At 48.3% G+C, this 24,969-nt stretch overlaps 1 protein-coding gene across 1 annotated transcript in view; it reads right to left on the reverse strand.

Moving 5' to 3' along the window:
* The window catches only part of LOC140191849 (ATP-citrate synthase-like), a 255,506-nt gene that overhangs the window by 204,552 nt on the left and 25,985 nt on the right, over positions 1-24,969 (reverse strand). Inside the window, exons 2-3 of the mRNA XM_072249640.1 lie at positions 24,436-24,603; positions 13,562-13,684 (exon numbers count right to left, since the gene is read on the reverse strand). Coding sequence (XP_072105741.1) covers positions 13,562-13,684; positions 24,436-24,594 — 282 coding nt within the window. The 5' untranslated portion in view covers positions 24,595-24,603. The remainder of the gene's footprint in view (positions 1-13,561; positions 13,685-24,435; positions 24,604-24,969) is intronic.

Consider the following 24,969-nt stretch of genomic DNA (forward strand, 5'->3'; position numbering starts at 1 on the left):
GCCTCAGCTGAGGCAGTGTGTTGTGTCCTTGAGCAAGGCACTTAACCACACATTGCTCTGCGATGACACTGGTGCCAAGCTGTATCGGCCCTAGCGCCCTTCCCTTGGACAACATCGGTGGCGTGGAGAGGGGAGACTTGCAGCATGGGCAACTACCGGTCTTCCATACAACCTTGCCCAGGCCTGCGCCCTGGAAACCTTCCAAGGCGCAAATCCATGGTCTCACAAGACTAACGGATGCCGATACTTGCTGGGGTATGATTATGCATATTTTATTCCATATCTGTAGTTTAACTTTATAGTTTGAATAATTCTCTGAGCGTTTGAGCAAGATACTAAATAACACAGCTGTTATGGGTGAGGCTGTCTACAAGAAGGGTCAGAACCGTCTCTATTTCCTGAGGGGACTGAGGTCCTTTAACATCTGCCGAACGATACTGAGGATGTTCTACGAGTCTGTGGTGGCCAGTGCAATCATGTTTGCTGTTCTGTGCTGGGGCAACAGGCTGAGGGTAGCAGACACCAACAGAATCAATAACTCCTTCATACGTCCAGTGATGTTGTGGAGATGGAACTGGACTCTCTGACGGTGGTGTCTGAAAAGAGGATGCTGTCTAAGTTGCATGCCATCTTGGTCAATGTCTCCCATCCACTACATAATGTACTGGTTGGGCACAGGAGTACATTCAGTCAGAGACTCATTCCACCGAGATGCAACACAGAGCGTCATAGGAAGTCATTCCTGCCTGTGGCCATCAAACTTTACAACTCCTCCCTTGGAGGGTCAGACACCCTGAGCCAATAGGCTGGTCCTGGACTGATTTCCTGGCATAATTTACATATTACTATTTAACTATTTATGGTTCTATTACTATTTATTATTTATGGTGCAACTGTAACGAAAACCAATTTCCCCCGGGATCAATAAAGTATGACTGTGAAACTCAGAGTGCAGCGGTACTACGTTCATTCCACACTAACATACAGAAGCGAATGTTGGACAACATCACAGAGAAATGAGGGAAGACTTGAAGCTGCAGGAATGATTTTTTCCCCCCCTGGGAACTTCGTAGAGTTTTCACTGATTTTTTTGTTTGAGAAGAATGAAGAGAACGAACAATCCCCTTACAGACAGCGGCGGGAATTCAACCCCGGGTCTCCAGTACCGTAAAGCGCGGTGTTGTCTGCTAGGCATGCACACCTGCCGAAGTCTGCTTTGGATTTAAACTTCTACCGGGAGAGGTCATTTCCCACGCTACAGTTTAAATGCTGTATCCATATATACTTAGAGACATACTGGTTCCATTGACATGAGAGAAGAGCTAAGAGGTGAACGAACATGCCACCCTACTGTCACCACAGCTCAGCTTCTGTGTTTATTCTCTGAAGTATGACTACTGGAGGCTGTTGACTGAAGGCTTCCTATATCTGGGTCTCAACAAAGCAAACGAACGTCATTGCAATAGCTGACATTTTAGTAAATTACGTTTCGGTCACCAGGTACATCAAACAAGGCGAAGGATGACAGCTCCATTATGGCTGAGAGTCCGGACACAGAGAACGTCATTACTTTGCGTAATGGGGCCTGGCATTTAGCCAGACAGCTGAGGGTTGTATTTATGAGGAAGGGAAGATCACCCCGGTGACAGGCTGCATGCATCATGTGCTGTGCAGCTCAATCTGGAGCTGATTTTCAAATTCTGTACCGGCAGACGGAGCAGTACTGTCTCTGAGAACTCGAGTTGAAATCCACTGAAGATTTACACTACACCCCCGCACAGAAGCAGGCCCTTCGGCCCATCTAGCCCATGCCAGACTACAGATTAGCCTAGTCCCATCGACCTGCACCCAGACCAGCAATCAGGAACAGCTTCTTCCCCTCTGCCATCTAATTTCTGAATGGATAATGAATCCATGAACACTACAACATACAAACATCTCTCTCTTCGGCTGTCCATCGATCTCTCACACTCTTTCTTCACCAAGAACACTCAGTTACGCAAAGACCGTGATCACCCACGTCATGCGACACGGCGCACAATGACACTGATGAACTGAATTTGGAGACCACTGATTGTTGGGGGGAAAGATGCAGATTTAACCAGACCTTCAGATTTAATCTGACACAAGGGTTTCAAGGAGGGCTGAAGTTACTTAATAGCCAACATTATTTGTTTGTTTGTTTTTACACCGCTTGTTTCAAGGGAAAAAAAAAACTGATAAACACAAGAAGATCTGCAGTTGCTGGAAATCCGAGCAACACAGACAAAATGGTGGAGGAACTCAGCAGGTCAGGCAGCATCTGTGGAAAAGGAGTACAGTCAATGTTTCGGGACGAGACCCTTCTTCCAGAAAGGAAGTGGGGAGAAATCAGTATAATAAAGTGGGGGGAGGGAAAAAAGTAGTACAAGATGGTAGATGAGAGGTGAATCCGGTGGGGGGGGGGGGAGTGAAGTAAAGAGCTGGGAAGTTGATTGGTGAAAGAGATACAGAGCTTGATGAGGGGGAATCTGATAGGAGAGGACAGAAGGCCATGGGAGAAAGAAAAGGGAGATACCCCTCAGTACCTGGAGGCACATGACAAGATAGACCAAAGCCAGCAAGGTTCCCTGAAAGGAAAATCCTGCCTGACAAACCTACTGCAATTCTTTGAGGAAATTACAAGCAGGGGAGACAAAGGAAATGTAGTAGATGCGCTGTATTTGGATTTTCAGAAGGCCTTTGACAAGGTGCTGCACGTGAGGCTGCTTAGCAAGATAAGAGCCCATGGAATTACAGGGAAGTTACTAGCATGGGTGGAGCATTGGCTGATCGGGAGAAAACAGAGAGTGGGAATAAAGGGATTCTATTCTGGCTGGCTGCCGGTTACCAGTGGAGTTCCACAGGGGTCGGTGTTGGGACCACTGCTTTTTACAATGTACGTCAATGATTTGGACTATGAGATTAATGTATTTGTGGCTAAAATTGCCGATGATACAAAGATAGGTGGAGGAGCAGGTAGTGTTGAGGGAAACAGAGAGCCTGCAGAGAGACTTAGATAGTTTTGGGGAACGGGCAAAGAAGTAAATTACAGTACATTGAAAAGATTTATAATCGTGCCAAAACAGAAATAATATATATTTAAAAAGTGAGGTAGTGTTCATGGGTTCAACATCCATTTAGGAATCGGAGAGCAGAGGGGAAGAAGCTGTTCCTGAATCGTTGAGTGTGTGTCTTCAGGCTCCTGTACCTCCTCCCTGATGGCAGAGGGGAAGAAGCTGTTCCTGAGTCGTTGAGTGTGTGCCTTCAGGCTCCTGTACCTCCTCCCTGATGGCAGAGGGGAAGAAGCTGTTCCTGAATCACTGACTGTGTGTCTTCAGGCTCCTGTACCTCCTCCCTGATGATAACAGTGAGAAAAGGGCATGTCGTGGTGCTGGGGGTCCTTAATAATGGACGCTGCCTTTCCGAGACACTTCTCCCTGGAGATGCCCTGGGTACTTTGTAAGCTAGTGCCCAAGATGGAGCTGACTAGATTTACAACCTTCTGCAGCTTCTTTTGGTCCTGTGCAGTAGCCCCTCATCCCCCAGACCTCACCCACCCCCCATACCAGACAGTGATGCAGCCTGTCAGAATGCTCTCCACGGTACATCTATAGAAGTTTTGAGTGTATTATCTGAATGGTGGCCGATTAGGAAAAGGGGAGGTGCAACGAGACCTGGGTGTCATTATACACCAGTCATCGAAAGTGGGCATGCAGGTACAGCAGGCAGTGAAAAAGGTGAATGGTATGCTGGCATTTACAGCAAGAGGATTCGAGTACAGGAGCAGGGAGGCACTACTGCAGTTGTACAAGGCCTTGGTGAGACCACACCTGGAGTATTGTGTCGGTCCCCTAATCTGAGGAAAGACATCCTTGCCATAGAGGGAGTACAAAGAAGGTTCACCAGATTGATTCCTGGGATGGCAGGACTTTCATATGATGAAAGACTGGATCGACAAGGCTTATATTCGCTGGAATTTAGAAGATTGAGGGGGGGATCTTATTGAAACGTATAAAATCCTAAAGGGATTGGACAGGCTAGATGCAGGAAGATTGTTCCCAATGTTGGGGAAGTCCAGAACGAGGGGTCACAGTTTGAGGATAAAGGGGAAGCCTTTTAAGACCGAGATTAGGAAAAACTTCACACAGAGAGTGGTGAATCTGTGGAATTCTCTGCCACAGGAAACAGTTGAGGCCAGTTCCTTGGCTATAAAGAGAGAGTTAGATATGGCCCTTGTGACTAAAAGGATCAGGGGGTATGGAGAGAAGGCAGGTACAGGGTTCTGAGTTGGATGATCAGCCATGATCATACTGAATGGCGGTGTAGGCTTGAAGGGCTGAATGGCCTACTCCTGCACCTATTTTCTATGTTTCTATTTGTTGATGTACCAAATCCTTCAGACTCCTTCGTGGGGCCAGTGTATCCCTGCGGATCGAGGGTATTTATGCTAGAGCCATCCTTGTCACAGGTTCTGTACAGATCCTCCCGTAATTGTTACTTGATGCGTTTGGCACTGACGCCACTCAGTGCCCTGGAGCTTTGGGGCTTTAGAACTGATGACTACTCGTATGACGGTTACTTGTCGTTGAAGCTGGAGTTTTTGGAAGCAGATGAGGTCCCTGATATGTTGGTGTTGAGTGTGTCCGGACCTGGTTGAGAAGGGTGAAGTTTCCATCCTTGAGGGAACCCCAATACTCGTATTGTGAAGAGGCTAGTGGGAGCCTGCAAGGAGAGGACTGGAGAGAGCTTTCTGAAAACCTCAGTGTTCAGGGCCGCTTTTGAGAAAGTACAAGCTCATCCTAGGCCGGGTGGAGAGCACAAACGAGGAACTGTGTGGTACACCCAGCCCAAACCTGTCGAGTCACGGCCTGGGGGATGTGGCTAGGGCGACAGGAAACCCCAAATTTCCCGGAATGCCTGAATGCCGGAAGACCACAAAGATGCTACACCACGCTTACCTGCTGGGGTGCTGGTGAGGCCCGAGCTGCAGAAACCCTCGGCCGTACACATAAACAGGGTGACGGTGACCGTCAGGGACACCTCGGAGAGAGAGGTCACCCTCAGGCGAGGGGGAAGCCAACGGCACATCCTTTCCCAGTGATCGTAATGTCTAGTTTTCCAGTGAGACAACACCCCCCCCCCCCAATCAGGAAAGTTGACAGCCAAGTCGCTCAACTTTGGCGACTCCCCAAGTACCCGAGAGTTGGGGAAGGAGACTGACGGAGAAGATGTCAAAAGTTCGAGGATGTCTTTTCTACCGACCGAGTTTGATGCGGGTTGCCCCGAGAGTACTCGCCACTCCATCTGAGCGAGGGAGGACGCCCCCGTCAGAGAAAGGTCTCGACGATTAGCACCAGCAGAGGTGGAGGATGTCTGGCAGCATCAGTTGAAGCTGGAATTATCAGTCAAGGAGTCTCGATGTGTCACCCATCGTGGAGGTGGAGGTGAAGGAGGAGGAGGTACGAGTGTATTGGACACTGAACCGACATACAGTCCCAGACCAATATACTGTTCCACGGATCGAGAACTGGCCTGCCTGAGTGAAGTAAAATGGTTCAGTGTGCTGGGCCTGAGGGGTGGGCATTATCAGATACCCATGAGAGCAGCTGACAAAAAGAAGACAGCATTCATATGTCCACTTGGATTCTTTCAGTTAGAAAGGATGCCCCAGGACATACTTTATACTTTATTGTCGCCAAACAATTGATACTAGAACGTACAATCATCACAGCGACATTTGATTCTGCGCTTCCCGCTCCCTGGATTACAAATATTAAATATAAAAAGTAGTAAACATTAGTAAATATTAAAAATTTAAATTATAAATCATAAATAGAAAATAGAAAAATGGAAATGTTGCTGACATATCAGGAGCACCAGCAACATTTCAACATGTCATGGAGAAAACTGTTGGGGATATGAACTTGCTCGAGGTACTAGTGTACCTGGATGATCTCACAGTGTTCGGGTCCACCCCAGAAGAGCATGTGGCGAGGCTACTGAAGCTGCTGGGCCGCCTGAAAGCTGAAGGGTTCAAACTTTCCCCGGACAAATGCCAATTCTGCAAGACGTCCGCCAGCTAAGTTGGGCACATGGTCTTATGAGATGGAGTAGCTACGGATCCGGCTACGGTAGAGGCGGTGACCACGTGACCAAGGGCCAAGAATGTGAGCGCCTTACACTTGTTGCCTGGGTTCTGCGGGTACTATCGGAGGTTCGTGAGGGATTAGTCGGAAGTGAGTCACTCCTTGAATCAGCTTCTGTGCGGTTACCCTCCCTTGGGGAAGAACGGGAGAAGAACGAATAGAGGAGACAGTAAAGATTATCTTAGCCTTTCGGAGTGAGATAGGATGCGAAACGTGAAGAGGCCTTTCAGCTGAAGGAGCCGCTGACTAAAGCACCAGCGTTAGCCTCTGCAAACCCCCAGTTGTCGTGTGTAGTGCATACAGACGCCAGCTTTGGGGGCATACTATATCAGGATCAGGCACGGGGTCAAAACCTGCCGCTTTTGTCAGCCGGAGTCTGTCGCCCTGCGAGCACAACTACCCCACGCACAAATTGGAGTTCCAGGCATTGATGGGTAAGATGAGTGATTATCCATATCATGTCTCAGCATCCTCCTCACAGCTAACACTGCCACCCAGCGGGTGACACGAAGCTGGGCGGCAGTGTCAGCTGTGAGGAGGATGCTAAGAGGATGCAGGGTGACTTGGATAGGTTGGGTGAGTGGGCAAATTCATGGCAGATGCAATTTAATGTGGATAAATGTGAAGTTATCCACTTTGGTGGCAAAAATAGGAAAACAGATTATCTGAATGGTGGCCGATTAGGAAAAGGGGAGGTGCAACGAGACCTGGGTGTCATTATACACCAGTCATTGAAAGTGGGCATGCAGGTACAGCAGGCGGTGAAAAAGGCGAATGGTATGCTGGCATTTATAGCGAGAGGATTCGAGTACAGGAGCAGGGAGGTACTACTGCAGTTGTACAGGGCCTTGGTGAGACCACACCTGGAGTATTGTGTGCAGTTTTGGTCCCCTAATCTGAGGAAAGACATCCTTGCCATAGAGGGAGTACAGAGAAGGTTCACCAGATTGATTCCTGGGATGGCAGGACTTTCATATGAAGAAAGACTGGATGAACTGGGCTTGTACTCATTGGAATTTAGAAGATTGAGGGGGGATCTGATTGAAACGTATAAGATCCTAAAGGGATTGGACAGGCTAGATGCAGGAAGATTGTTCCCGATGTTGGGGAAGTCCAGAACGAGGGGCCACAGTTTGAGGATAGAGGGGAAGCCTTTTAGGACCGAGATTAGGAAAAACTTCTTCACTCAGAGAGTGGTGAATCTGTGGAATTCTCTGCCACAGGAAACAGTTGAGGCCAGTTCATTGGCTATATTTAAGAGGGAGTTAGATATGGCCCTTGTGGCTACGGGGGTCAGGGGGTATGGAGGGAAGGCTGGGGCGGTGTTCTGAGTTGGATGATCAGCCATGATCATAATAAATGGCGGTGCAGGCTCAAAGGGCCGAATGGCCTACTCCTGCACCTATTTTCTATGTTTCTATGTCAAGTTCGAGGCGAGGATGGACAACAATCCCTTAACTTGTATCCTGACCCCTGCGAAACTGGATGCCACAGGCCATCAGTGGTCGGCGGCATTGTCTGCCCATGATTTCAGCCTGAAGTACCGGCCGGGGAGCCGGAACGTCAATGCTGATGCTGTCTCCGATGGGCGCGTGAAGGACTGGAAATGGACGGAGACTGAGCGAGTGTTCCTGCACCTGAAGGTAAAGCAACATGTCAGTTTCCAGCCATGGGGAAGTCAAAGGCAAGGCTGGGGCAGGATCAAGCAGCTTGGGAGCTTCTGATGTGCCATTACTGCAACCTGACCGTTCTGAATACAAAGCAGTGGCCTGAGTTGAGTCCAGGGTAAGTGGCCATTGCTCAGCAAGATTAGATTATGAGGACACTCAGTCCTCTTTTATTGTCATTTAGTAATGCATGCATTAAGAAATGATACAATGTTTTTCCAGAATGATATCACAGAAACACATGACAAACCGACTGAAAAACTGACAAAAACCACATAATTATAACATATTGGCAGGAGGAGAAGATGGCAGCGCGCCGTGCGCGCGCAGCTCTCCAGTGAAAAGTGACGTTGTATCTGTTAGATAGGGGCCGTGGACAATTCTGATTTGATGGAGAATGGACGTGAAAGCACAGAGGAACATCTGGAAAAATTTCTGAAACGCTCGTTCGCTGCTGTCGTTACTGCGCGGTCTGGAATCTTTTGGAGGGTAGGCTTCAAAATCCCCGGCCTTGTCTGCTTTTGGCAACCGAGAAAGAGGTCGAATCGCTCGCACAGAGATGGCGCTCAGTACTCGGTGTCGGAGAGCTGATCAGAGCTCGAAGTTTTTGGATGACTCAGAGTCGGATTGTGGTCGGCATGGCAGGGAGGGTTTTTCTTCCTTCTCCCGTCTGCGTGAGTGTGGGACATTTGAGAGACTTTGAACTTTACTGTGCTCATGGACTTCTTCATCAAGTTATGGTATTGTTGCACTGTTGTAACTATATGTTATAATTATGTGGTTTTGTCAGTTTTTTTAAGTCTTGGTTTGTCCTGTGTTTTGTGATATCACACTGGAGGAAATAATGTATCATTTCTTAACGCATGCATTACTAAATGACAATAAAAGGGGACTACGGGTCTTCATAATCTTATATAGTGACAACAGTGCAAAGCAATACCGTAATTTGATAAAGAACAGACCCTGGGCACGGTAAAAAAAAGTCTCAAAGTCTCTCGAAAGTCCCATCATCTCACGCAGATAGTAGAAGGAAAAGAAACTCTTCCTGTCATGAGCTTCCAGCCGCAAACTTGCCGATGCAGCACCCTGGAAGCACCCGACCACAGTCCAACTCCGAGTCCATCCGAAAACTTCAAGCCTCCGACCAGCTCTCCGACACCGAGCACCATCTCTGCCGAGCGCTTCGACCCCGGCCCCGGCAACAGGCAAATCCGAGGATTTGGGGCCTCCCCCTCCGGGGATTCTCGATCGCACAGTAGCAGCGGCAGCGAGGTGGGCATTTCAGAAGTTTCTCCAGGTGTTCCTCCGTGCTTCTCACAGCTGTCTCCATCAAATCAGGATTGTGTACGGCATCCTAGTTCACAAATACGATATCAATTCGGAGCGGCCGCGCGCGCTGCGTCGCGATCTTCTCCTCCTCCCCATCTCCCGACCCTTGTATAGGTACCATTTGGTCAGCTGTTGCGAAAGGGGATAGGGCCCAAGCTGAAAAGACGAAACACCCTGCCGTATCTCTACTGATGAGAGAGTGGAACAAACTGGAGTTGGGGAACCAGGATCTGTACCGGGTCACCTCTCCTCCAGACCGGCCTCGCCGTTCCCAGCTGCTTTCGCTCGAGGAGCGCCAGAGGATTGTGCTGAAGTCACTTCATGATGATGCAGGTCAACTGCAGGTTGACAAGACCCATGGATTGCTCAGAGACCGGTTCTACTGGCCCCAAATGAAGCCGGAGGTCGAAGACTACTGCAAGTCGTGCATTCGATGTATACGGAGGAAGATGCTGCCTACAAGGGCCGCTCCGTTGTCCCACTTGCAGAGTGCGGGGGCCCCTTGACCTGCTGTGTATGCATTTCCTGTCAATAGAGCCAGATGCCAGCAACATAGAAAATAGGTGCAGGAGTAGGCCATTCGGCCCTTCTAGCGTGCTCTGCCATTCAGTATGATCATGGCTGATCGTCCAACTCAGAACCCTGTACCAGCCTTCCCTCCATACCCGCTGATCCCTTTAGCCACAAGGGCCATATCTAACTCCCTCTTAAATATAGCCAATGTACTGGCCTCAACTGTTTCCTGTGGCAGAGAATTTCACAGATTCACCACTCTCTGTGTGAAGAAGTTTTTCCTAATCTCAGTCCTAAAAGGCTTCCATGGCAAACGTCTTAAGTCATCACGGACCACTACACCAGATATCCCTACCAAGGATCAGAGGGCGTTCTCGGTGGCCAAAGTGTTGTGGGGAGAAGCATTTCGTTCACTGTGGCCTTCCCAGATGGATACATAGAGATCAGGGACGGGACTTTGAGAGTAGGCTCATACGCGGGTTACTGAGCATGCCTGGAGTCGAGAAGTCGAGGACCACGCCTCATCACCCCTCAGTGTGTGTTCCCCAGCCGAGAGGTTCTAACGGATTTTGCTGGACACTCTCGGGACCCCGGAGATCAGCAAGGATGTCAAGTGGAGTTAACATATTGGGCATCTGGTCCACATTTACAACTGTACACGAAATGAAGCTACTGGCTACTCACCGTACTATTCGATGTTTGGGCGTAAAGAAAGATTGCCTGTATATCTGTTTTGGAGCCAGTGGGGAAGGCATCATCTTAAGTAGGTGTCTGACGTGAGGAAGCAACTGCAAAAAGGCTTATGAATCAGCAGAGGCTTCTCCTCGTCGTGGCTATCCCTCGAGGTCGAGGATGATGGTCTTTGTTCCGTACAGAGTGAAGACGCCTGTGCGTGTATTTGTTTAACGTGTACTTGATGCTGCACTCCAAGAAGCACACGATACTTCACAAATCAACCAACTGATTCCAATGGCATGGAAACCACGACTGGAGATGATGGATTTGTTGCAGCCTTCATCCGCCTTCACAGCTGTTGAAGTAACTTTGTCCGCCTGTTCCACCGTTGAGGTCTTGGTTGGATTGTTCTTTGTCAGAGACCTCACCCTCGACCTTACCACCATGGGTGACCCTACCAGGAGCATAGCCCCAGACGGCATTGCTCTCGGGATCACAGGACCACACAAGCTTCTCCACCGCGACAAGGTGACAATCCATGGAGGGAGCAGAGGCTTCTGCCACCAAGCAGAATCAAGGAAGGAGGAGACACTATCAGAAGATGAGGTGCCCCCGACTGATGCCTGGAGACAGGAGTTTTAATCAGGAGGCTTGGGGCTACTCGGGAAGCACAAGTTGGCTGACCGCTGGGCGGCTACGCCTTACGTAGTGGAGACCCAGTTTTCCGGGTGAAGCCAGATGATGGGAATGGGCCCTGCCAAAATTGTCCTTCGGAATCACCTTTTACACCTAGGCCAGGAGGTACGCCGTGACCCAGAGCCTGACATGGACCCTACGCCTACTAGGCGGACTCCGCGCTGAAGTGGGAGAACAGAGAGACTGGGAAGGGACCTAACCGTTGAATGCTGTATGGACTCAGGGGAGCAAGAAAAATGGGGGGCGTGGTATACGTTACCTTAGGCAAACTCACCAGTAATTGATGAAGAGATTCCAGAACCTCCCCAAGCTGACTCAAAGGTATTGGGGGGCGGGGAGAAAAAACAGCAGTGGACAGGCAGACTCTGTGGTAGACGATGAAGGGAAACTGAGCTCCAAGTAATTGGGGATGAAACTGGGTTCAGTCAAGAGGCGGGGAACCCAAGTTGCCGTTAGGCATGAGTAATGGACGGGGGGGACGGGGGAAAGACATCCCCCAAGTAGACTGGAAAGATCCCAAGGAGTGTGTGAGGCTAAAGATGGGATAAGGAGGTCTCAGAGCGTCAGGAAATCACCAGAAAGGCCGGTCTATAACACACAGGGGAGCAGAGTCTTGTGTCTATCCCCCTGGTGAGATGTGTCACTACCATTTACAAATGGATTGGAGGAAATGACATCACAAAATTCTTGTGAAAACATGTGTTATTAATGATGGGTTGGTAAATTCTGAAGTCATGAGGTCATTTTAAAACGCAAACAACAGGAATTCTGCAGATGCTGGAAATTCAAGCAACACACATCAAAGTTGCTGGTGAACACAGCAGGCCAGGCAGCATCTCTAGGAAGAGGCACAGTCGACGTTTCAGGCCGAGACCCTTCGTCAGGACTAACTGAAGGAAGAGCTAGTAAGATCTCTTGCTAACTCTTCCTTCAGTTAGTCCTGACGAAGGGTCTCCGCCTGAAACGTCGACTGTGCCTCTTCCTAGAGATGCTGCCTGGCCTGCTGTGCTCACCAGCAACCTTGATCATGAGGTCATGACAGTTTGTGGTGGGGGAGAAAGAGTGTAATGCCCTGGTTAAGCTTTTACTGCTGTAGGGTATTTCATTTAATGGTTTTCTATAGAGGCAGTGCATTCTGCCAGTAATGTTTGGGTTACTGTTAAAGATAAAGGGGTTGTGACGTTCAGCTTAGGAACGTCGGGTCAGCCAATCAGGCTGGCGAAAACTGGGGGTGGGGGAGCGGTTCTGGAGAAAGTTGGTCGGAGAGGACTCGTGACGGACACTGAAGGGGTCGAGGTCCTTCTCGGCGGGAGATGGGGAGAGGAGAGGATCGAGAGAACCGGCGGTAGGATTCACGTCCGATTCGATGGAGTCCAAGATGGAAAGTTCTATCAGAGTTCGTACCACAAGTGCAAGGACACCTCCAGCTTTTGGAAGATCTGAGCTCCAACCTTGTGCGCGTTTGACTGTATTAATTATAATAGGCTCTTTCCCGCCCCAACCCCCTTCTTCTTCGATTAGGCTGACATTCATAAACACACCTTTCTTATAACCACACGCGGTCTGCGACCTGTTATTTCTTGCTGATGGGCAAGTGGGCTGCAATTTACAGAGCGTTCGCTCAGATTAGGGTGCGGGTTGGGGGGGGGGGGGCGGGGGGGCATCCCAGCTCTCCCGGTCTGGTGGGACCTGAGTTGTAACGACCCCAGGCGTACGGAGTTAAGAGGAAAAGTGGCTTTCTCACACCGAGTCCACACGGTAAAGAGCTGTTTCATATGTAATGGTTAAATTAAGTACGCAGTGTACAAAAAGGAAGGAGATACGTAGAAAACCTACAGCCCGACACAGGCCCTTCGGCCCACAAAGCTGTGCCAAACATGCACCTACTTAGAAATTACCCAAGGTTACCCATAGCTCTCTATTTTTCTAGTGAGATACTATACACATACAGACACCAACTATAATTCAGGTTTTTTTTCTCTCTATTATCATGTATTGCATTGTACGGCAGCTGCCAAGTTAACAAATTTCACCACATATGCCAGTGATATTAAGTTTGATTCCATGATATATTAAATTCTAAAATATAATCGGCACAGACTAGAAGGGCCGAGATGGCCTGTTTCCGTGCTGTAATTGTTATATGGTTAATATATTTTAACCCAACTTTAATAGGTTGTGACTGTTACGATTTTAATATATTAGCAGCTTTTTATGACATGGCGATTCACTAAATTGGAAAAAAAATAGAACCACAAGGCAGAGAAACACTACTCGCTGTGAGGTTTCTGATTATCAGGCTACCCTATCAGTTGAAACACAAGAAACGAACCGCCAGCTATCACGTTCACCTGCTGCAGGCTTTGCCGCGTCAACAAACAGAGCGTGAGTCACTGGCTGACTCACGGTCTTCATCATGAGAGGAAAATTAAAACGCCTCTCTCTCTCTTTCACTCGGTCGGCCAAGCTCGACGCTTTCACACCGCAGTCACTTTATCCCCGCCAGACACTCACCGTTGCCTCCTGCCCCATCCGCAGCTTCAGCCATTCTTGCACCTGGGCCAGATCCAGGTTAATCCCGATCAGGCCCAGCTTTCCGCGGCGCTTGATCAGTTGGTCGGGCTTCACCACCAGCCGCTGAAGAGCAAGGGAGAGAGATGTCGGAATCAGTTTATTGAAGTTCAAAAAGTAACATTTATGATCAAAATACATATAGCCCGAGATTCACTTCCTTGCTCAGCAAGTCTATAGACCATAACACAATCATTGAAAGACTGCACCAAGGCGTTCAACCGCAGTGCGGAAGACAACAAACTGTACAAATAGAAAAATTAACGATGACAATAAATAAATAAACAATAAATATCAAGAACACGAGATGAAGGGTCCTTGAAAGTGAGCCCGTAGGTTGTGGGAACATTTCAATAGTCATAGTCATACTTTATTGATCCCAGGGGAAATTGGTTTTTGTTACAGTTGCACCATAAATAATAAATAGTAATAGAACCATAAATAGTTAAATAGTGATATGTAAATTATGCCAGGAAATAAGTCCAGGACCAGCCTATTGGCCCTCTAAGGGAGGAATTGTAAAGTTTGATGACCACAGGCAGGAATGACTTCCTATGACGCTCTGTGTTGCATCTCGGAGGAATGAGTCTCTGGCTGAATGTACTCCTGTGCCCAACCAGTACATTATGTAGTGGATGAGAGACATTGACCAAGATGGCATGCAACTTGGACAGCATCCTCTTTTCAGACACCACCGTCAGAGAGTCCAGTTCCATCCCCACAACATCACTGGCCTTACGAATGAGTTTGTTGATTCTGTTGGTGTCTGCTACCCTCAGCCTGCTGCCCCAGCACACAACAGCAAACATGATCGCACTGGCCACCAGACTTGTAGAACATCCTCAGCATCGTCCGGCAGATGTTAAAGGACCTCAGTCTCCTCAGGAAGTAGAGACGGCTCTGACCCTTCTTGTAGACAGCCTCAGTGCTCTTTGACCAGTCCAGTTTATTGTCAATTCGTATCCCCAGGTATTTGTAATCCTTCACCATGTCCACAGTGACCCCCTGGATGGAAACAGGGGTCACCGGTACCTTAGCTCTCCTCATGTCTACCACCAGCTCCTTAGTCTTTTGCACAATGAAGGGCCAAGTGAGGTTCTCCCCTTTGGTCCAAGAGCCTGATGGTTGAGGGGTAGTCAGCTGACATAGAGAACATACAATCAGTATAGTACAGGACCTCAGTCGCACAACATTGTGCCGAACCTTCGACCTTTTCCAAGATCAATCTATCACTTCCTTCCTAACCAATCCCTCCATTTAAATGTCATCCACTTGCCTACCTCTCACCTTACCCGGCTGGAAGCCCAAGAAGAGTTTATCCACCTCTTACTTCAGGTGCTGTTGTGCCGATGCGCCCCACGCACAACCCTATTGGCTGTGTTTTTACGCGGAACGCTGCTCCCTTTAGCTCAATGGTTCCCAACCAGGAGTCCAAGGACCCCTTTACTTGATATTGGTCCATACCATTAAAAAAAAGTTAGGAACCCTCACTAGCTGTATACAAGTGGATAGTTGAATAACAATTAATTAAACTTGAAATTAAAATGTCCCCTAACGTATCTGCCTGTACCACCACCCCTGGCAGAGCGTTCCACACACCCACCACTGTGTAAAAAAAAACTTTGACATCCACCCCCCCCCACCCCTCATAATCTTCCTCCAATCACCTCTGTCATGAAATTTGTCGTTTTGAGGCCACAGCATTTGAAGCCGACCACAACAAGATGTCTCATTCAACCCTGGGATCAAGTCCATCAAATTATGGAACGGAAGTTCCTGGAATTTAAGGTACATCTGTGGAATTTAGGTGGATCATTTTCCTTGAAAATAATTTACATTTGCGTGGATACCTTCATTGTCCTGGGGCGTTTAAATATTGCACAGTCAGTTAGTTACTTTCCAAGTGAAACCAAGATCCCACGATGCAATTTTGAAGAGTCATGCTCACTTTCTGCCTCGTTCAAAGATTTTGCGTATACACACACACACACACCACCCCAGAGAGAGCTCAGCAGGTCAGGCAGCATTCATGGAAGGGAATAAAGAATTGATGTTTCTGGCCGACACCCTTCATCAGGACTGGAAAGGAAGTCAAGCCAAAGCAAATTGCTTATTAAAGTACGTGTACGTCACTGTGTACTACCTCGAGATTCATTTATTTGCAGGCGTTTACAGGAAAATAATGAAATACAACATAATTTATGAAAAACTCGATATAAACAGAGACTGAAAAAACAACCAAAAGGCAAATTGTGCAAACAAAAAAATATTGAGAACATGAGTTGTAGAGAATCCTTCCTTGAAAGCGAGTCTATAGATTCATAAGGTCACTACACTGGTTAAGGAGCCTAATGGTTGTGGGGAGTAGTACCTGTTCCTGAACCTGGTGTGGGTCCTGCGGTTCCTGTACCTCCTTCCTGATGGTTGAGGGGTAATAACTGTTCCTGAACCTGGTGGTGTGGGACCTGAGGCTCTTGTACCTCCTTCCTGATGGTTGAGGGGGTAATAACTGTTCCTGAACCTGGTGGTGTGGGTCCTGAGGCTCCTGTACCTCCTTCCTGATGGTTGAGGGGTGATAACTGTTCCTGAACCTGGTGGTGTGGGACCTGAGGCTCCTGTACCCCCTTCCTGATGGTTGAGGGGTAATAACTGTTCCTGAACCTGGTGGTGTGGGTCCTCAGGCTCTCGTACCTCCTTCCTGATAGCAGCTGTGAGAAGAAAGCATGCCCTGGATGGTGGTGGTGGTAGGGGTCGACGATGGAAGCTGCTTTCTTTCGACAACACTCCTTGCAAATGTGCTCAATGGTGGGGAGGGCTTTGCCTGCGATAGACTGGGCCTTATCCACCACCTTCTGTAGACTCTTCTGTTCCTGGGCACTGGAATTTGAAGGTGGTGTTCGGTACTGTGCACGGAAGCCAAAGAGGACTTTGAAACTAAAAAAAAATCACCGTGCTAACTTGAGCTGGATTACTAATTAGCTCCATCTTGTACTCCTGCACAGCCCCCGAACCCAAGTAGCCAGTTCCCTATCTCATCAGGATGCTCTCCAACCCTTTCCGACAGAAGGTGATGTATTCTTGTCAGAATCTTGAAGAACTTGACGTTTGGCTATTTAGAATTTAGCTCACATCCTTTAATTGCCCCTGGAAGAGAACAGTGCTGAGGAATGTAACCTTGAGAAGGTTGGAGCTCCCTAACGATGCACCGATAAAACTGAATTATGCTTTCAGAAGGGACGAGCAGCCCAGCGTTCCTGCCAAATTGTTGGAGCCCAGACTCCATTTAATTACAAAAACACACTCTACTTGGCAGATTAATGTCGGATGACATCACCTACTGTCGAGACTTGAAGAAAATAAATTGAATTAGTGTCGGAACGGTTTTCCAACTAATTGGATTGCTAGCACACAGAAGGAAACCGTCAACCTTCAGAAACTTTTCTTTGCTACAACTTGGCCACTGCAGAGCAGGAGAATGAGGGGGGAGGTTTGGTGGAGGTATGCAACATCACAAGGGGTACCTTTTGTGTCGTGGGTGACCACGGACTGGACCATGATTGCCCTTGGGAAATATTTCTCCAGAAGTTGTTTGCCATCGCCTTTACAAAATGGGTGACCTCCCCCAGCCATTGTCATCTTCAGAGATTGTCTGCCTAATGCCATCTGCACTGGCAGCTCACACGACCGTCCACCACCTGCTCCCATCCTCTACCTGACCCTGATCGGAGGGCTAAGCAGGTGCTACACCTTGCCCAAGGGTGACCTGCAGGCTAGCGGAGGGAAGGAGAGCCTTACACCTCCTTTGGTAGAGACGTACGATAGGGTAAATGCACGCAGGCCTTTTTTCCCCACTGTGGTCAGCCGAAGCAGGGACTCGAAGGCCTAAAGGTGAAACGTTTAAGGGGAACACGACGGGAAACTTATTCCCTCAGAGGGCAGAGCAAGGGTGGAACAAGCTGCCGGAGCAAGTGGTGGGCATAGGTTTGATATTTGGAGGCGTTTAGACAAGTACACGGATGGCAGGGGGAATGGGAACCGGAGGGATAGGGCTGAGGAAGGGGAAAACAGAAATAAATCAAAGATAGCGCGCAACAGAGGTGATAGAAAGGACAGGCAGGAGATGAGGCTTAATCACAGCCAGTGGGATGAGTTACAGGGCAATAGAGGCATGGCCCAGTTAAAGCAGAAAGCAACAAATACTGGACTGAGAGTGTTGTATTTAAATGCATGCAGCATAAGAAATTAAATGGACGATATTGAAATTCAGCTACAGATTGGCAAGTAGGACGTTGTGGCCATCTCTGAAACTTGGCTAAAGGATGGCTGTCATTGGGAGCTGAACGTCCAAGGACATACGGTGTATTGGAAAAATACATTAGTAGGCAGAGGGGGTGGTGTGGTCCTGTGTATAAGAAATACTACTAAATCATTAGAAAGGGATAACATAGGTTCGTAAGGTGTAGAGTCTCTGTGGGTTGAGTTAAGAAATGGCAAGGGTAAAAGGACGCTAATGGCAGTTGTATACAGGCCTCCAAACAGCAGCCATAATGTGGATTACAAGTTACAGCAGGAGATAGAAAGGGTGTGTCAGAAGGGCAATGTCATGATAATCGTTGGGGATTTTAACATGAAAGTGGATTGGGAAAACCAGGCCAGTACTGGACCTCAAGAGAGACAATTTGTAGAAGGTCTAAGGGATGGCTTTTTAGAACAGCTTGTTGTTGAGCCCACTAGGGGACCGGCTGTGCTGGATTGGGCGTTGAGCAATGATCAAAGGTAATAAGAGAGCTTAAGGTTCAGGAACCCTTAGGGAAGTGATCACAATATGACTGAGTTCACTTTGAAATTTGAGAAGGAGAAACTAAATTCCAATGTGTCAGGATTTCAGTGGAATAAAGGAAATCACAATGGCATGAGAGGGGAACTGGCCAAGGTTGACTGGAAAGGGACACTAGCAGAAAGGACAGCAGAGCAGCAATGACGGGAGTTTCTGCAAAAAATTGAGGGAAGTGCAAGACAGATATATACCATATAAGAAGAAATTTTTTCGAATGGAAGAAGGACACTACTGTGGCTGACAAGTGAAGTCAAAGCCAAAGTAAAAGCAAAAGAGAGGGTATACAAAGAAACCAAAGTTGGTGGGAAGATAGAGGATTGGGAAGCTTTTAAAAACTTGCAGAAGGAAACTAAGATGGTCATTAGGAAGGAAAAGATGAATTGTGAACTGAAGCTGGTGACTAATATCAAAGATGACACTAAAAGCTTTTTTAAAGTATATAAAGGGTAAAAGAGAGTCGAGGGTAGATATAGGACCATTAGAAAATGATGCTGCAAATATTGTAATGAGATGGCAGAGGAACTGACTGCATATTTTGCATCAGTTTTCATAGTGGAAGAGATCTGCAGTATACTGGACATTCAAGAGAGTCAGGGAAAGTGAAGAATGTACAGTGAAAATTACGACTGAGAAGGTGCTCAGGAAGCCTAATGGTCTGAGGGTTCTCCTGGACCTGATGGAATGCACCCTCGGGTTCTGAAGGAAGTAGCTAGAGAGATTGCGGAGGGATTCTTTCAAGAATCGACAGATTCTAGCATTGTACCGGATGACTAGAAAATTGCAAATGTTACTCCACTACTTAAGAAGGGGGGGAGGCAGGAGTAAGGAAACTATAGAATTGTTAGCCTGACAGCAGTAGTTGGAATGGATTGTTAGGGATGAGATTACGGTGTACCTGGAGGCACATGACAAGATAGGCCAAAGCCAGCATGAAAGGAAAATCCTGCCTAACAAACATACTGCAATTTTTGGAGGAAATTACAAGCAAGGTAGACAAAGGAGGTGTAGTAGGTGAGGTGCACTTGGATTTTCAGAAGGCCTTTGACAAGGTGCTACACGTGGGGCTGCTTAGCAAGATAAGAGCCCATGGAATTACAGGGAACTTAGTAGCATGGGTGGAGCATTGGCTGATCAGCAGAAAACAGAGTGGGAATAAAGGGATCTTATTCTGGCTGGCTGCCAGTTACCAGTGGAGCTCCACAGCAGTCGGCGTTGGGACTGCTGTTTTTTACGATGCAAGTCCAAATCATTGACAATGGGATTAATGGACTTGTGGCTAAATTTGCCGATGATACAAAGATAGGTGGAGGAGCGGGTAGTGTTGAGGAAACAGAGAGCCTGCAGAGAGACTTAGATAGTTTAGGGGAATGAGCAAAGAAGTTGCAAATGAAGTACAATGTTGGAAAGTGTATGGTCATGCACTTTGGTGGAAGAAATAAACAGGCAGACTGTTACTTAGATGGGCAGAGAATTCAAAATGCAGAGATGCAAAGGGACTTGTGAGTCCTTGTGCAGGATACCCTAAAGGTTAACCTCCAGGTTGAGTCTGTTGTGAAGAAGGCGAATGCAATGTGGGCATTCATCTCTAGAGGTATAGGGTATAAGAGCCGGGATGTGATGTTCAGGCTCTACAAGGCACTCATGAGACCACACTTGGAGTATTGTGTGCAGTTTTGGGCTCCTTATTTTAGAAAGGATATACTGACATTGGAGAGGGTTCAGAGAAGATTCACAAGAATGGTTCCACGAATGAAAGGGTTACCGTATGAGGAACGTCTGGCAGCTCTTGGGCTGTGTTCCCTGGAGTTCAGGAGAATGAGGGGGGATCTCATAGAAACAATCCGAATGTTAAAATGCCTGAACAGAATCAATATGGCGGTTATTTCCCATGGTTCTAGGACAAGAGGGCACGACTTCAGGATTGAAGGACGTCCTTTCAGAACAGAGGTACGGAGAAATTACTTTGGTCAGAGGGTGGTAAATCTGTGGAACTTGTTGCCACCAGCAGATATGGAGGCCAAGTCATTGGGTGCATTTAAGGCAGAGATAGATAGGTTCTTGATTAGCTTTTTGAAGGGTATGGGGAGAAAGCAGGGGAGTGGGGATGACTGGAAGAATTGGATCAGCCCATGATTGAATGATGGGGCAGACTCGACAGGCCATATGGCCTACTTCTACTCCTGTATCTTATGGAAGGGGGGACAGAGGGCCATGTTTCAGCAGCAGCTCGGTGGGACTAGGCAGAATAATAGTCCAGCACAGACTAGATGGGCTGAAAGGCCTGTCCCAAAACTGCAGTGCTCTGTGTCTGGGGACACCCTGTTGCCAGCACAATCCAGGATTTAACACAGAAACCACACACCCAGACACCGCTCCAGACTTCAAACCTGCCGTCGCTAGAGCAAAAGGGATGGTGGACGGGAGCAGTTTCACACCCAACAAACGAGTTTTGACACCGATTGCAAAACACCCAGTAGATCCGGTTACAAGCATAAACTCGTTTCGAAATCTGACATACCACAGGTGGTAAGTCAGCGAGCACTGTGAGGGTCATGTTTGTTGACTTCTCCAGTGCGTTCAACACCATCCGCCCTGCTCTGCTGGGGGAGAAGCTGACAGCGATGCAGGTGGATGCTTTCCTGGTGTCATGGATTCTTGATTACCTGACTGGCAGACCACAGTACGTGTGCTTGCAACACTGTGTGCCCGACAGTGATCAGCAGCACTGGGGCTCCACAGGGGACTGTCTTGTCTCCCTTTCTCTTCACCATTTACTCCTCGGACTTCAACTACTGTACAGAGTCTTGCCATCTTCAGAAGTTTTCTGATGACTCTGCCATAGTTGGATGGATCAGCAAGAGAGATGAGGTTGAGTACAGGGCTACGGTAGGAAACTTTGTCACATGATGTAAGCAGAATTATCTGCAGCTTAATGTGAAAAAGACTAAGGAGCTGGTGGTAGACCTAAGGTACTGGTGACCTGTTTCCATCCAGGGGGTCAGTGTGGACATGGTGGAGAATTACAAATGCCTGGGGATACGAATTGACAATAAACTGGACTGGTCAAAGAACACTGAGGCTGTCTACAAGAAGGGTCAGAGCCGTCTCTATTTCCTGAGGAGACTGAGGTCCTTTAACATCTGTCGGATGATGCTGAGGATGTTCTACGAGTCTGTGGTGGTCAGTGCGATCATGTTTGCTGTTGTGTGCTGGGGCAACAGGCTGAGGGGAGCAGACACCAACAGAATCAACAAACTCATTCGTAAGGCCAGTGATGTTGTGGGGATGGAACTGGACTCTCTGACGGTGGTGTCTGAAAAGAGGATGCTGTCCAAGTTGCATGCCATCTTGGACAATGTCTCCCATCCACTACATAATGTACTGGTTGGGCACAGGCGTACATTCAGCCAGAGACTCATTCCACCGAGATGCAACACAGAGCATCATAGGAAGTCATTCCTGCCTGTGGCCATCAAACTTTACAACTCCTCCCTTGGAGGGTCAGACATCCTGAGCCAATAGGCTGGTCCTGGACTTATTTCCTGGCATAATTTACATATTATTATTAAATTATTTCTGGTTTTATATTGCGATATCTATACTCTATTCTTGGTTGGTGCAACTGTAACGAAACCCAATTTCCCTCGGGATCAATAAAGTATGACTATGACTATGGTAAAACTGAACAGAACCGGAAGGGCGTCGGCCCGAAACATCGGCTCCTCGTTCCTTTCGCAGATGCTGCCCGACCTGCTGAGTTGCTCCTGATGGTTGGGGGGGTAATAACTGTTCCTGAACTTGGTGGTGTGGGTCCTGAGGCTCCTGTACCTCCTTCCTGATGGCTGAGGGGTAATAACTGTTCCTGAACCTGGTGGTGTGGGTCCTGAGGCTCCTGCACCTCCTTCCTGATGGCTGAGGGGTAATAACTGTTCCTGAACCTGGTGGTGTGGGTCCTGAGGCTCCTGTACCTCCTTCCTGATGGCTGAGGGGTAATAACTGTTCCTGAACCTGGTGGTGTGGGACCTGAGGCTCCTGTACCTCCTTCCTGATGGTTGAGGGGTAATAACTGTTCCTGAACCTGGTGGTGTGGTTCCCGAGGGTGCTGTACCTCCTTCCTGATGATTGAAGGTTAACAACTGTGTGTGTAACCCCCCTTAAATGCTTTACACGAGCTGTCGATACTAATGACGATGAATTTGTGACCGTCTTATACACATTGTGATACAATGGTGCGATATAGCCACCAAACCAATGATTTTCACCACTTATCCACAAAAGAATAATAAACCTTAGACCTGACCATACTCCAAGTGATTTTTTTCTTTTAAAAAAAAAAAATCCAAAAATTGCCTCCTGCAGTCCATCAACCTGGTATCCCTTTGGAACAGACAAGGAGGGATTTCTTTAGCCAGAGGGGTGTTGAATCTGTGGAAATCGTTGTGTTGTGATGGCCAAGCCATTGGGTATATTTAAACTGGCCAGGTTTTGACGCCCATGGACGCCCCCCTCCCCCACCACCGTTAAACTGAGGGGGCCGTGGACCCCCGAAAGATGAGGTTGGTAGGTTCTTAATTAGTCAGGGCTTCCCAGGGAGAAGGCAGGAGAATGGGGTTGAGAGGGATCAGGAGCAATAGAATGGCAGCGAAGACTCGATGGGATTCTGCAGGACTGTTTCTGTATTGTGGGTAGAACCGATTATAGGACATTGGATTGTTCTGTTGCCATAGAACACTACAGCACCAAAACTGGCCATTCAGCCCATCGGGTTGTAACAAACTACTAATCCACCTTGTTCCATTGGCTTGCAGCCAGACCACTGCCCTCCATAGCAAACCCCCCCCCCCATTCACGTGCCTATCCAAATTTCTCTTAAACGTTGAAATCCACCACCTTTGCTGGCAGCTCGTTCCGCACTCTCACCACCCTCTGAGTGAATAAGTCCCCCACCGACCCGAAACATTTCACCTTCTACCCTTAACCCATGACCTCTTGTCACACCCAACTTCTGTGGGGAAAAAAGCCTGTTTGCCTTTACCCTGTCTACCTCATTGCTATCATCAGGGAGGAGGTACAGGAGCCTGAAGACACACACTCAGCGACTCAGGAACAGCTCCTTCCCCTCTGCCATCAGGGAGGAGGTACAGGAGCCTGAAGACACACACTCAACGATTCAGGAACAGCTTCTTCCCCTCTGCCATCAGGGAGGAGGTACAGGAGCCTGAAAACACACACTCAACGATTCAGGAACAGCTCCTTCCCCTCTGCCGTCAGGGAGGAGGTACAGGAGCCTGAAGACACACACTCAACGATTCAGGAACAGCTTCTTCCCCTCTGTCATCAGGGAGGAGGTACAGGAGCCTGAAGACACACACTCAACGATTCAGGAACAGCTTCTTCCCCTCTGCCATCAGGGAGGAGGTACAGGAGCCTGAAGACACACACTCAACGATTCAGGAACAGCTTCTTCCCCTCTGTCATCAGGAGGAGGTACAGGAGCCTGAAGACACACACTCAGCGATTCAGGAACAGCTTCTTCCCCTCCACCATCAGGGAGGAGGTACAGGAGCCTGAAGACACACACTCAGCGATTCAGGAACAGCTTCTTCCCCTCTGCCATCAGGAGGAGGTACAGGAGCCTGAAGACACACACTCAGCGATTCAGGAACAGCTTCTTCCCCTCCACCATCAGGGAGGAGGTACAGGAGCCTGAAGACACACACTCAGCAATTCAGGAACAGCTCCTTCCCCACTGCCATGAGAATTCTGAATGGACACTGAACCCAGGAACTAATTTCTTGATTGATTAAGGGTCTCAGCCTGAAATATCGACCGTTTATTCCTCACCACAGACGCTGCCTGACCTGCTGAATTCCTGCAGCATTGTGTGGGTGCTAGTTTGAACAATATGATTGGTGCCTGTTTACTGGACCCTGCACCATCCACACAAACACAACTGCTCAGCTTCAGTGCCAACTCTCACCTCGTTCTGCAGCCACGGATGCTCTTGGACCAGGAGGTTCCAGTCCGTTTCCGGTCGCACTCTGGCATACTTGAACCTGTTCTGGATGGCAGCCTTCGTGCAGATGAACTTGTAAAGGAATTCTTTACCAGTCTGCTCCGATATGGCTTTGGCTGACATGACTAGTTACTGCAGAGCAAGAAGAAAAAAAAAAGAACAGGAGAAAATTAAAAACGTCACACTTCAACTCACGGTATGCCCAAAGAGATCGCTCGCTCGTGGTCTGCCGTGGGCGATCACAGTGACCATGATTGGTCTTGGTAAATTTTTTTTCTACAGAAGCATTCTTCTGGGCAGTGACTTTACAAAACGGGTGATTCCCCCCACCCCCAGCCATTATCAATACTCTTCAGAGATTGTCTGCCTGGCATCACCAGGACTTGTGATCTGCTCCGGCCGCTCATACGACCATCCACCACCTGTTCCCAAGGCTTCACATGACCCTGATCAAGGTGGGGGGGGGGGGGGGGAGCTATGGAGGTGCTACACCTTGCC

Source organism: Mobula birostris, chromosome X (assembly GCF_030028105.1).
Source record: "Mobula birostris isolate sMobBir1 chromosome X, sMobBir1.hap1, whole genome shotgun sequence".
NCBI classification, from domain to species: domain Eukaryota; kingdom Metazoa; phylum Chordata; class Chondrichthyes; order Myliobatiformes; family Myliobatidae; genus Mobula; species Mobula birostris.